Source organism: Frankliniella occidentalis, unplaced genomic scaffold (assembly GCF_000697945.3).
Source record: "Frankliniella occidentalis isolate FOCC.00 unplaced genomic scaffold, Focc_3.1 Scaffold327, whole genome shotgun sequence".
NCBI lineage: Eukaryota > Metazoa > Arthropoda > Insecta > Thysanoptera > Thripidae > Frankliniella > Frankliniella occidentalis.
Window position 1 is genome coordinate 350611 of NW_026267450.1, and position 11938 is coordinate 362548.

General features: G+C 39.5%; 2 protein-coding genes across 2 annotated transcripts; one reads left to right on the forward strand and one right to left on the reverse strand.

Annotated features, from left to right (window-relative positions):
* Nucleotides 1-79: 79 nt before the first annotated feature.
* Nucleotides 80-7244, reverse strand: LOC113203872 (integrator complex subunit 3). The gene is made up of 18 exons (XM_026418790.2): nucleotides 7148-7244; nucleotides 6632-7056; nucleotides 5521-5685; nucleotides 5166-5431; nucleotides 4788-5059; nucleotides 4551-4696; nucleotides 4212-4443; nucleotides 4053-4132; nucleotides 3720-3915; nucleotides 3390-3629; nucleotides 3180-3300; nucleotides 2954-3100; nucleotides 2705-2872; nucleotides 2534-2624; nucleotides 2290-2448; nucleotides 1987-2195; nucleotides 1371-1902; nucleotides 80-1276 (listed from the first exon to the last, which is right to left on the reverse strand). The coding sequence occupies exons 2-18, from the start codon at nucleotides 6704-6706 to the stop codon at nucleotides 1205-1207; spliced, it is 3171 nt and encodes a 1056-aa protein (XP_026274575.1). The 5' UTR covers nucleotides 6707-7056; nucleotides 7148-7244; the 3' UTR covers nucleotides 80-1204.
* On the forward strand, nucleotides 7194-10595 carry LOC113203873 (asparagine--tRNA ligase, cytoplasmic). The gene is made up of 12 exons (XM_026418791.2): nucleotides 7194-7339; nucleotides 7641-7699; nucleotides 7797-7945; nucleotides 8136-8397; nucleotides 8494-8651; nucleotides 8751-8894; nucleotides 8979-9127; nucleotides 9248-9376; nucleotides 9449-9698; nucleotides 9816-9947; nucleotides 10026-10157; nucleotides 10241-10595. Exons 2-12 carry the CDS (start codon nucleotides 7663-7665, stop codon nucleotides 10370-10372), a joined length of 1674 nt encoding a protein of 557 aa, XP_026274576.1. The 5' UTR covers nucleotides 7194-7339; nucleotides 7641-7662; the 3' UTR covers nucleotides 10373-10595.
* Nucleotides 10596-11938: the final 1343 nt, after the last annotated feature.

Consider the following 11938-nt stretch of genomic DNA (forward strand, 5'->3'; position numbering starts at 1 on the left):
CAAGAAGACACACCAAACCAAAAATACAAACAAAAAGAGTTTTTAAATTGCAGAAGTTTGCCAAAGTAAGACCAAGAAATTTTGAATGTATGTGCATTTATTAACAATAATGAGTGTACAAGGTTTCTTGTAAATGAACATAATTCTCAATTATATTCACATGTACAAGCATGACTGTATATCTCTGAATGCAAAGTTATTACAACCAGGATATTCAACACACATCTGTATATCATCCAAAATCCAGTAAAAAAATGAGTTAAGAAAGACTCACACAACGGTCATAAAATATAAACACCTATGATGGTTCTAGTCAAGATGGGAACATTAATGTATCAGGTACTGATGTACTAGACACTCATTTGCCATATTTATTAGAATTCAAGCCAATTCTAATTTTAGAGCCCAGAACCACAAACCAACTTATTCTATGAAGAATAAATTTATCACAATTCAATTACATATATCAAACACTCTGGCACTTTGTAAAATACTGGATAGATCATATACACTAAATCTGACAGCACACTTTGGAGAACACATGGAATGCTGAGTGGGATGGGACCCAATGAGGCCGTGCTTTGACTTCTTTTGATAATACTGAATTACAGGATAAAATAATAATGAAACATGATTCGAGTCATACTATGACAACAGGATCTAAAACAAGGAATTTGCACTCTTTCCTTCTGTACCTATTTCTTTTGCTTGGAAAATTATGAACAATATGAGTCCCTAAGCCAGTCAACTTCAGAAATTAGATTAAAAATCTGCAAAATACAGACTGGTCGATAATGAAGGTATTTCAAAATACCAGATGAGCTCCACATAAATATCACATACAAAAACATAAGGGCTTGAATTCAAATAAATACAGTACTTTACAGTTCATTGAAATATCTTATCATAATAATGTTTACAAATATATTACAGTAATTTAACAGTATAATGAGTGTCCAAAGAGATGGCTCAATGTATTGAAATTCTCTGCCTCCTCTAAAAATCAAAGAAACAAAAAAAAGAAACATTTGATTCGGTCCAACAATTGTAAGGCAAGTACCAGTACACACCAAAAGATCCTTCTTCAGAAATTTCTATTGATAGAGCTAGACAGAGTTAGTTTGAACCACCTCCAAACAAACAGATAAAAGATGGAGGCAGGCTGTGAAGTATATTCTATATTGCCTTTTCCTTTATATTGTCCTTAATCACTATCTGATCCCACTGCATTCTTTTTCCTTTTCTTCGGCTGCTTTGCTTTTACTATTTCTTCCTCCTGAAAAATTAAGAACCACAAATTACAGATTTGTTCATTGTGCTTGTAGGATGTGAACTTAAGTTACAAATTACAACGGGGGTTGATAACATACCTCACTACTTTCTTCACTGGTAATTGGCTCTTTGTATGGTGGTCTGTTTCCTCTAGTATTGGTCTTCCCTCTACTTGTGGAACTGTTGTTTGCAGTCTTTTTTCCAGTCTTTGTTGACTTGCTCTCTACCTCTTCAGTCTCAGCCAAGGCAAATAGCTCACTGAACACTTTGCGTTGAGAGTCCGTACATGAACTCTGCACTTGCTGCAGAGCTTTTTGAACTGAATCAAGAGCATATAAGGGGTATGAATTGCCACTGTTTGCTCGAAGATGATCAAGGTGGCCCAATACTTGGTCAGGACTGAGTTGTGGGCCACTAGCTGCTGCTCCTCCTCCACCACCACGAGCACCACCTCTTTTCCGTTTGTTAGGTGATGTGTTGGGCTGTCGATTACTTAAAAGTCCAGCAACGAGCTCTCCAACTTTCTCTTCATGATTACGACACCAGTGTTTTAAAAGAGACACAACAAAAACATCCTTTGGGGCTTTGACTTCACGGGACATTACATTCCTCATCAGCTCTGCAGTTGGTCTGTAAAAGGTTGCACAAAAATAAAGATAATCAAATCGCAGCCAAAATTTCATTCTAGCCAAAAAGTAACATAGTTGTACTTACCTTTCCTCTTTCATCATTAGCATAACTGAAGATAAAGCTTCTGGATGTAGAGTGAAATCAAGCTTTGGCAACACGGGTAACAAAATATCAAGAGGAACTTCATGAGCTGTTGCCAATTGCCAAAGCCAACACTGTTCCACTGTTTCCCAACTCAGGGATGCCAGAAGAAGAGCAGCAAATTGATCATGTCGGAACATTTCCAATTCACCCTACAAACAAAAGATAATTTGGTCAGGTAAGGTTTTTTTTTCTCTTAACAACTTTTAGCAACTTTTTTATGCATTTCTTAGATTAAGACCTCACCTGGAGAACTAAATAAACAATATCTTGCAGTTGTTGGGCATCAATGGCTGCTACAATTATATGCAGCACTTCTGGATGCCCAACAACAATGTCAGGGTAAAGTCCATATACTTCTGGAACCAGCCAGCACAATGCAGTCACATCCTCTTCTTGGCATAGCTAGGGTATAGAAAACAATTAGATACTTCTATCAAAGAAAAAAAAAGGGGTTTCTAATATGTATCCTGAAGCTAATAATACTTACAGCTAAATCAAGTAACAAACATTCTTCCTCACTTTTTTTGCGAACACCACATAAGTCTTTATACAAGGCGGATTTTTTATCACTTGGTTTGCTAAAAACAAATGGAAAAATATTGTTGTAAGAAAAGTAACAAAGCTACCAATATAGATAAAAAATTTAAACAAATCTTACCAGGTTTTGAGGTAGAAAAGTATTAAGTAACCTATTCTGGGATATTTATTATACATCTCTAAAAGGATAGAAAATAATGGGTGCCTTCTTTTATCTTCTTTTTGAGAAAGTTGATAAAGCTGCTTTAAGAGTACAAAAAATGGTCTTGACACTCTCTCATCCACAGTTCTGTATACAATGCAAAGCATCAAATAAGTGACAGTTCTGACATTGTACCTTCAAATGAATTATTTAACAGAGAATACTCACTCTTGAGTTGATTCTTTGGGAAAAATTCTTCCTTCTAGTTGGTCTTTGAAAGAAACACACAAACACGACGCAAGAGCTGTATTAATTTCACTTCCTAGCTCACCCTCACTCACAATACACTGCACCAGCCTCTCCATAGCTTGACACCTGTTCATGAAAATAAAAATAAAAAAATAATTCAATAGTCCCAATGACATACTGTACAGCTAAGGGAAAAATATCATACTTTGTATCATTGTCAGCTTGGGACCGAAGTGTTTCTGCAGCACTTCTAAGTTCCCCTTCTAAGACAGGTTTAATATTGTTCTTTGCAGCTCCCCTTTTTCCTTTCTTAAGTTTGACCTTAGCTAGTGTCGAAAAAGAAACAATACAATTTCATTACTTAAACCCAAAATAGTTGTTTTCTAACATGGAAGAAACAGAAGCAGAATCTTACCAAGAGGTATATCTTCATCTTCATCATCATCCTGGCTGAGGCGCCGGAGTGTGCGAACTAAGCTGCCCGCAGCTGGTTCGCTTTCCTCCACTTCATTTTCAATATCGTTTTCTTCTGCCTCCTCATCATCACTGAAGGCTGGCTCACCTTCTGTGCTTCCATGATGATTATTATTATTTCCAGGATGACTCCCATCTAAGTCGCCAGGACTCCTGCCCTCAACCCGGCCACCAATTGAATCTGAAGTGACGAAAAAAAAAAAAAGGAGTTAAAATACTGCACATTCATGATAAGAGGAAACAATCACAATGTTCTACACGAAATACAAACCTTTGATTGTTGCAGGTGGAAAACAAAACTCTTTGAAGCATGACTTTAAGTTGTTCCTTAGTTCAAGATCTAGCTTGATATTATCAAACAGATGGTACAGTGTGGGTAGAACTCTTTTCTCAAGAATTAAGCGAAGAGATGCATTAATCCCTTGTCTTACTTTTTCGGTCAAAGGAGGGTAAAACCCAGGAATTATCTAAAAAAAAATTAAATTAAATCGAATTCAGAAAAAAATGGAAGGGTGTTGGCCAAGCAAATTTACAGGTAATAAGTGTGTTTTTTTTCTATTTCATATAAATTACAGATTGGTAAATTGTTATTGGGAAGACTTACCCTGCAAAGGAAATCGAGGAGAGTTGCAGTGATTAGGGGATGTGGTCGCAAGGAGTTGTGCATTACCAGAATTCCGGGTTCTGAAATAATGATTTGAGATTAGGTTCATCAATAAAAATGTGGAGTTAGTTTAAGATTCAATTAATTTGAATTCCTTACCGATATTCATAATGTTATCTCTTTCAGGGTCAAAGAAGAGCCAATCATACAAGAGAGCAAGCTTCCCGTTGCTAGATATGGTGGTTGATGTGCAAGTAGTAAGTAGCCATCCTATAACAGCCCACCTTGGCATCACTTCTGAACAAAGAATATCATTTGATGGGTGTATGACACAAACAATGAAGCGTATCAAATCACACCTTAGAGTTTGTGCTTCTTGAAGACTCAAATACTAGAAAGGGAAGAAATTGCACATGTATAACAGACCAGAACTTACATGAACATCAAGGAATTTAAATCCAACAGCTCATTAAGAAAGAGTAAAAGAGAAAAACAAACCTGTCTCTGGAACCAGTCCTGATATCGCTTATGGTGTCCAAATTTTACACTTAGAAGAAGAAAATTGATTTTGTTTTCCATGTCAGGAGTAAGGCGGCAACGTAGCATAGTTTTCCCAGTCCGTATTACCATCAGTTGGTGAATACCTAAGACATGATTTAAGATGAGTGTTTCTGACAAAGAATATAAAAATTGTACTTGACCAAGAGCACAGTGTGTAACCCATTTTCAGCATACCAGTAAATGTCTGACATAATGACTTAGGATTGTTTAAAATGTCTCTCCATAGCTGTTCAATCTGTGGTATTCTAGCTACAGTTTGCAAGAGCCTAACAAAGTCACGGCCAATGAACATACACTCAGCAAAGCGCTCTCTTATAAGTGAGACAACAAAAGTAACCTCTCTTTGCTTGAGTGCTGCAAGTGATGGATGATTATGGTCTTCAAGAAGTCTCAAAAATGTGAAGACTGCAGCTCGTAGCTGATCAGGGTGTTTGTCCAGCCAGCCCCTGAAAATATAAAAAAAGGAAACTTAGAAAGTGAAGAGCAATTCTATATTTTTTTCACATGATGAAAATGATAAAATCTTTCGAGGTGAGTAGAAAATTAATTTACCTATTGTTTTCAAAAGTTAAAAGCACTTGATCAATGTGATTGATGTTCCTTGGTGAAAGATCACCACCAGCACACAGACGAAGCATAGTAAAGCATAAACTGTCCACGTTCGCAACGCCTGTCCTGATTAATTCTCCAAAGAGCCATATTGCTTGAGTTCGCACTATATCTTGTAGGCGAAGATAACATTCATGCATAATACGATTCAAATGGACTAAAACAACTCCGAAGCCATCACGTTGTATCAACATTAGGTCCCGGAAGCTCTGAAAGGCATTTAAAAAAAATTAATGAAAGAAATAACATTTTATAAATTTGTTACAGTTTAATTAAACAGGTTTAGTCAAATACTCACCTTAGTAGCAAGATGTGGTGGATCGATGAGGATGCTAACAAGCAAACCGAGGGAAACTTGGTCATGGCCATTATTTGACACTGCCTTATTGAGAACATCATTGCTTTCTTTTTCAGACAGACCAGCAATAAGGTTTTGGACATGTTTATAGGCACGATCACACTTCTGCAATAGAAGAAACTTATACTGTAACTTTTTTGATAAATAAAACAGGTGCTTAGTGTGAGATTTGTCTATGATGATTAGATTGTCTTATTCGTTCATGATCAATTTTTGGCAGGGTTTATCTCCCTTAGCATTTGGTCATCGTTCTGTGGAGGACACCAGCGAAGAAGCCATAACCTTACTTATGACATCTGACTCATGTGTATTTTTAAAAAAGGCAAAAACCTAGATATTTTTATTTAAAGGAATAAAGTGGTGTTTGGCTACACTTCTCATTAGTTTAAATTTACAGAAACTAACATTTCTGATACACTAGTATTGGGTATTGGAGCATAGTAAAATGATATTGAAAACAATAGTAAACTAAATCCACCGAGAGTCATGTTCTAAAATTTTTCAGCTGGGGAAGAAAGGTACTAAGATATAAAATACTTCACAATAACAGAGACATATCAAATTGAGAATTAAAGATTTTCCAGTGCAATATATAAAAAAAATATGACACCTAAGAAAAAAATAAATGTCACACAAATTTTTGACACCAGTGGAGCAGTTAAAGCTTACTGTTCACTAATGCTGATAGGAACATTATATGGCAAAAATACGAAGAACAGTGTTAGAATCAGCAAAAGAAAATTTCATTTTAAGTGGTAAGTCAGTAGGGATTAAAGGAAAAAAAATGAGAGAAAAAAATGATTCAGACAATAAAATAAATCTAGTGATTAAAGGCTAACTAATTTAAAGGCTTGTTCAAAATCAACTGTTTACAGATATGTGGGCGACCCTATAAAATTAAATTTTAATAAACTCACTAAATCAAATTTTAAATTTCCCTCTTCAACGAAGAGTAACGCCCTCTGCAGACGGCACACAGAAACTACACAAGCAATTTTGTAATGGCCGCCCACAAAATATCACCTACCACAAGTACAAACAAATAAATTACCTCGTCGAATTCATCCTTATTTTCCAATGGATTACATTTAAGAAGTCGGGGAGTATAGCCTTTATCCACCTCCATGCCGTTTAAAACAAATAACGCGCTCGAATAGGTCTAAAATAGAAAAATAGTGTGGCCCTGCATCCTGAGTGTTTGTCTTGCCCTCAAGAAATGCTTTCTGTGGAGCGCGTAGGAATACACCACACGCTACGAGCGAGCGCGATGCGAGACGAGCGAGATCAAGTGCCTATGTGTGCGTGAAGAACGTAGTTCGACAGCATTGCCTTAAACGGCGATTGGCACAAAATTTAAAGAACTACACTAGACCTTTCTAGAAATTAGATTCTTTTTTAAGCCACTGAAATATTCCAAAACTTCTATGGGGCCGTAATAATGTCGTCAGTAATCGAAAAGTTTCTTGACCGGTACCCCTGAAAAATAAATAAAAACGACACTTTTACAAAATTTATATTGAAAGATCGATTAAGATGTATGCAAAATAATGATTCCAGAGCCTAATACCGTTCAATACAGCCTATGTCAATACTGATCTTATTTTTGAGCCTGGTGGTAACGGTGGGGGGCAACGTGGTAGTGTGCGGGACTCGACGACATCCCCCCGACCCCGACCCCCGCCGACGTCGCTCGTCGCTGTCGGTCAAACGCTAGTGCCCCTGTCTGTCTGTCTGTCTTACACGTGTACCGCACCGAGAGGTTCGTGCTTAAGCCTTCAATATTTCGGCGATTACTATTTTGTTTCGAAATGACAGCCCATTCTTGATTTAATTCATATATTTTAGCTTCAGTTCGTTTTACCGGTTCCTTAAATCAAACGTTACCGGTGTTGTAGGTTATCCTCCTGCCCTAATACATTGAACAGATGTTGACACCCTATTCCACGTCTATCCTTCTTTTCCTTTAAATACTTTCCACGTCAAAATAGACTCTTATTTATTATTCGCCTTTGTTTGGCCTTGTTACGTTTTAAATGAACCGGCAATTTTGTCATTTTCAGGTGTCACTGAAACTTTGTGGAGATGCCTGATGATTTAAAGATGGGTGACTTAAAAATTGGTATGTTACATCATGTTTTCTTCAAATTTACTTTTGACCGAAATGTACTGATGAAAGAGCGTAGCCATCTATTCATACGTCTGTTCTTATCTTCCAGGTGAAATCTACACCTCTGAGAAAAATGGAAGTGATGAAAATGGTGATGGAACTCAAACAAAGCCTTTCAAGACAATTCTTCAAGCAATGCGACATGCTGGCAAAGAACCATTCCCTGTGATTTATGTAGATGGAAAAGAGGATGGAGTGGTACGTACAAATTCTCGTTTGTTGACAGTGTTAAAAGCGGAGAAGGAGCATTATCAATACATTGACACAAGACATAATATAAATGTCCAGACAAGGTTGTGTCCTCCTTTTTCTCCTCATCTGAAGTATTTTAAGTAAATTCAAGCTTCATGATTGTATATATGTTTTCAGAATTAATTCTTTCTTACAGAAATATGAACCAGCTGCTAAATCTCAGCTTAAGAAAATTACTAAACTCTTTGTTCGTGAACAACACAAGAATGAATCAAAATCCCAGAGAGAGGATGAAGATGCTAAGAAGAGGGAGCAGAATTTGGAGGAGGCAAAGAAAATTGTTTTCGAAGAGGACAAGTCACTTCCAGCTGCTGAACGTGTTAAAATCTTCAAAACAGAAAATTATCGCAACAAGAGAGTTAAAATTTATGGATGGGTACACCGCTTGCGTCGCCAAGGTATCTTTCAATGACTGAATTTAATCTAATCTTAATTGCTAAGGTATTTAATGAGTTATCACTCAAATATACCATTTTGTTCTTCCATGTCATCAGGGAAGTCCTTAATGTTCATCACGCTACGAGATGGCACTGGCTTCTTACAGTGTGTTCTCAATGACCGTCTCTGCCAAACTTATGATGCCCTTGTTCTTTCAACTGAATCAGCCGTCGAGTTATTTGGAACCTTAAAAGAAGTTCCTGAAGGAAAGACTGTACGTCACCTTAATTTTAGGACATTATTTAGTTGTGTTTAGTTCTTTGTAATTTTATACTAGAGTGGTCCATGATTGAATTTTGTTTTATTTTGTCAGGCTCCTGGTGGACATGAACTTATGGTAGATTACTATAGAATCATTGGTCTTGCGCCAGCTGGCGGGGCTGATAACTTGTTGAATGAAGATGCTAATCCAGATGTGCAACTAGATAACAGACACATGATGATTCGAGGAGAAAATGTAAGTAGACACTTCTCTATTAAAACCTTTAGTGAAATTGCTTCCAATATCACTAACTTATTTTCACAATTTTTTCCACCCCAGACTGCAAAGGTTTTAAGAATGCGTTCTGTAGTACTCCAGGCATTCCGGGATCACTATGCAAGCAGAGGGTATTGTGAGGTCACTCCACCAACTTTAGTTCAGACCCAAGTGGAGGGAGGTGGCACTTTGTTTAAGTTTGATTTCTTCGGGTAAGAATGATTTTCCTTCTATGGTCTTGTGGCCATTTTCATTCTGTTCAAATCCACTTCCCCATGACATTGACACTGCATTTTTGCCATGCAAATAATTATAATCTTCTCTCATCCTAGGGAAGAAGCTTTCTTGTCACAGAGCTCACAGCTCTACCTTGAAACATGTATTCCGGCTTTGGGTGATGTCTTCAGTTTTGCTCAAAGTTACCGCGCTGAACAAAGCAGAACACGTCGACATTTAGCTGAGTTAGTATTATTTTCTAAACACCATATTATTGCTCTTAAAATTTGAATGACTAAGTTTCTTATCCTTAACAGGTATACTCATGTTGAAGCAGAATGTCCTTTTATTACTTTTGATGAACTGCTTGATCGTTTGGAAGATATGGTGTGTGATGTTGTGGATAGAGTTTTAAATTCTCCTTTGGGTCATTTGGTCTATGAATTGAACCCTGGATTCAAAAAACCCGAAAAACCATTCATGAGGATGAACTACAGTGATGCCATTAAATGGCTGAAAGAAAACAATGTTACCAAAGATGATGGCTCATTTTACGAATTTGGAGAGGTAATGTATTTTTATTTATTTCATAGTACCACTTTGTATATCATTTTACTGAATGTATAGTCAACTTTAATTTTTGTAAGAATCAAACATCTATTTATGTCAAATATTTAATAACAGGATATCCCAGAGATGCCTGAAAGAAAAATGACAGATGCTATCAACAAACCAATCATGCTGTGCCGTTTCCCTGCTGAAATTAAGTCATTTTACATGGCCAAGTGCCCTGAGGATAAGAGGCTCACAGAATCGGTTAGTATCATTCCTAATTATTTGAAAACTTAGTAATTTTAAGTTGTTAAGTTTGTAATTTTGATTTTTGATCTTTAGGTTGATGTTTTACTTCCCAATGTTGGTGAAATTGTTGGTGGATCCATGCGTTCTTGGGATTATGAGGAGTTGATGGATGGTTACAAGAGAGAAGAAATTGACCCCAAACCTTACTACTGGTACACTGATCAGGTTGGTTACATTTGGATTAATCAATTCTTAATTACCAGCATCAACTTCTCCTTCATACCTTACCTTAATTTTTTTATTTGCAGAGAGTTTATGGCACTTGCCCCCATGGAGGATATGGACTTGGCCTGGAACGATTTCTGTGTTGGCTCTTGAACCGTTACCACATCAGAGAAGTATGTTTGTACCCCAGGTTCCTTGAGCGTTGTAGGCCTTAGACAATCTTGTTATTTCTGCTAACTTATGAATTTCTGTTAGACGCTGTTGTAACCAAGTTTTTGATTGAGCCATTTTATGACGGCTTTTTGTTCCTTTTTTGCTCACATGTTTGCATTTTCAGATATTTGATTGTAAATTAGTGTCCTTATTCTTAACTTGCTGTTTTGTACATCTCTGCTTTTGTGATACAGATCAAATCATTAAATTAATTGTCTCCACTAACTGTCAGTTGTATGTACTGCCCCAATTTTTGCCATACTCGCCTTGTTGGTTACCCACGCTCATCTGCGAACGACTAGGAAGGGACGCCAAAGAGTGCTCTGGGTTGCATTCACTACGACCCTCGTCTGTTCTCTGCCATTAGTTTCTACACCCCAGCTATACGGCTACCTGGGTACTTGGGTGGCCCGGCCGGTGCGCTGCGCGTCTAGGTACTCAGGCGCCGGGCTCCGACGACGCCCCGCCCCCACCGTGCCGCCGATCATACCGACACAGACAGACGCAGCCACCGCTGGCGCTGCGCGGGCGCGCGCTGGCGCATGTGGCGGGGAGGGGGACAGGATGATGATGATAGCCCGCCCCGCGCCCCACCACTCCACTACCCGGCAGAAGAACGGGCAACTGTGGCGTGGCCATGCGCGGCCGGCGGCCGTGCCCTGCCTGCGCTTGTCTTGGGCTTGCCAGTGTCAGTGTGCAGGCCGGCCTCCCGACAGAGAGCCACGCAGTGCTTGCAGCCGGCAGAGTCAATAGCGGTTAATCAGTTTGGAGTCCAGAGTACACATCTCGTCTCGTCGCGCCGCGGCCGCTCCGAGGTGGTGTTTTTTGGGGACCCGCGGTTGGTCCAGTCCGGTTGCGCGCGGCACGCGTGTGCGCGAGCGCCACCCGCCCCACCGCGCCTCCGCCACTCCGCGCCGCGTCAGGTAACTAAACTACCCCAGCGCCAGGTCAAGGACCTCCAACCGACCGGCGGGGAAAACCCACGTAACTCGAGTGATCGGTGTGGGCGTACCTTAGCAGCACCAGCCTCAGCAGATCGTCAAAGTGTCAGCGGGACGGGAGGCCGAGTGCTCTGTGTTTGTGTTCCCGGTGGCCGGTTGCCCAGGAACGATTGCCGTCATTATTGAGCCTTACGTTCTCGTCCGCGACAGGCCCCGCGCGGGCGCCGCATGTCGGACGGACCAGACCAGACCGGACACGACGGAGTCGCATAGCAGCGTTCGATATCTAAAGAGAAGACGCCGCTGGGGTCAGCGCGATTGTGTTGTGGGCGATCCGAGAGCTTTAGGGACCAGTCGGTGAAATGGGGCCGAGAAGCATAGTATGAATGAAACGTGCAAAAATTGAAAGGGACGACGACTTTGCGCCAGTTTAAAATGGAATTTTATAGTGTCGGCATACATTGTACTTTAGTGTGTCCCCCTGAGAAAATCCTCATTAATAGTCGCATGCTTAAAATCAGTAAACACTTCTGCCTGTGACTGAGGCGATTGAGGCAACACGTCTCCTCCTGTAGGAGGCTGTGTGCCAGACAGACCGCGGGGCACCAGCCTCCTCCACCCCCGCCC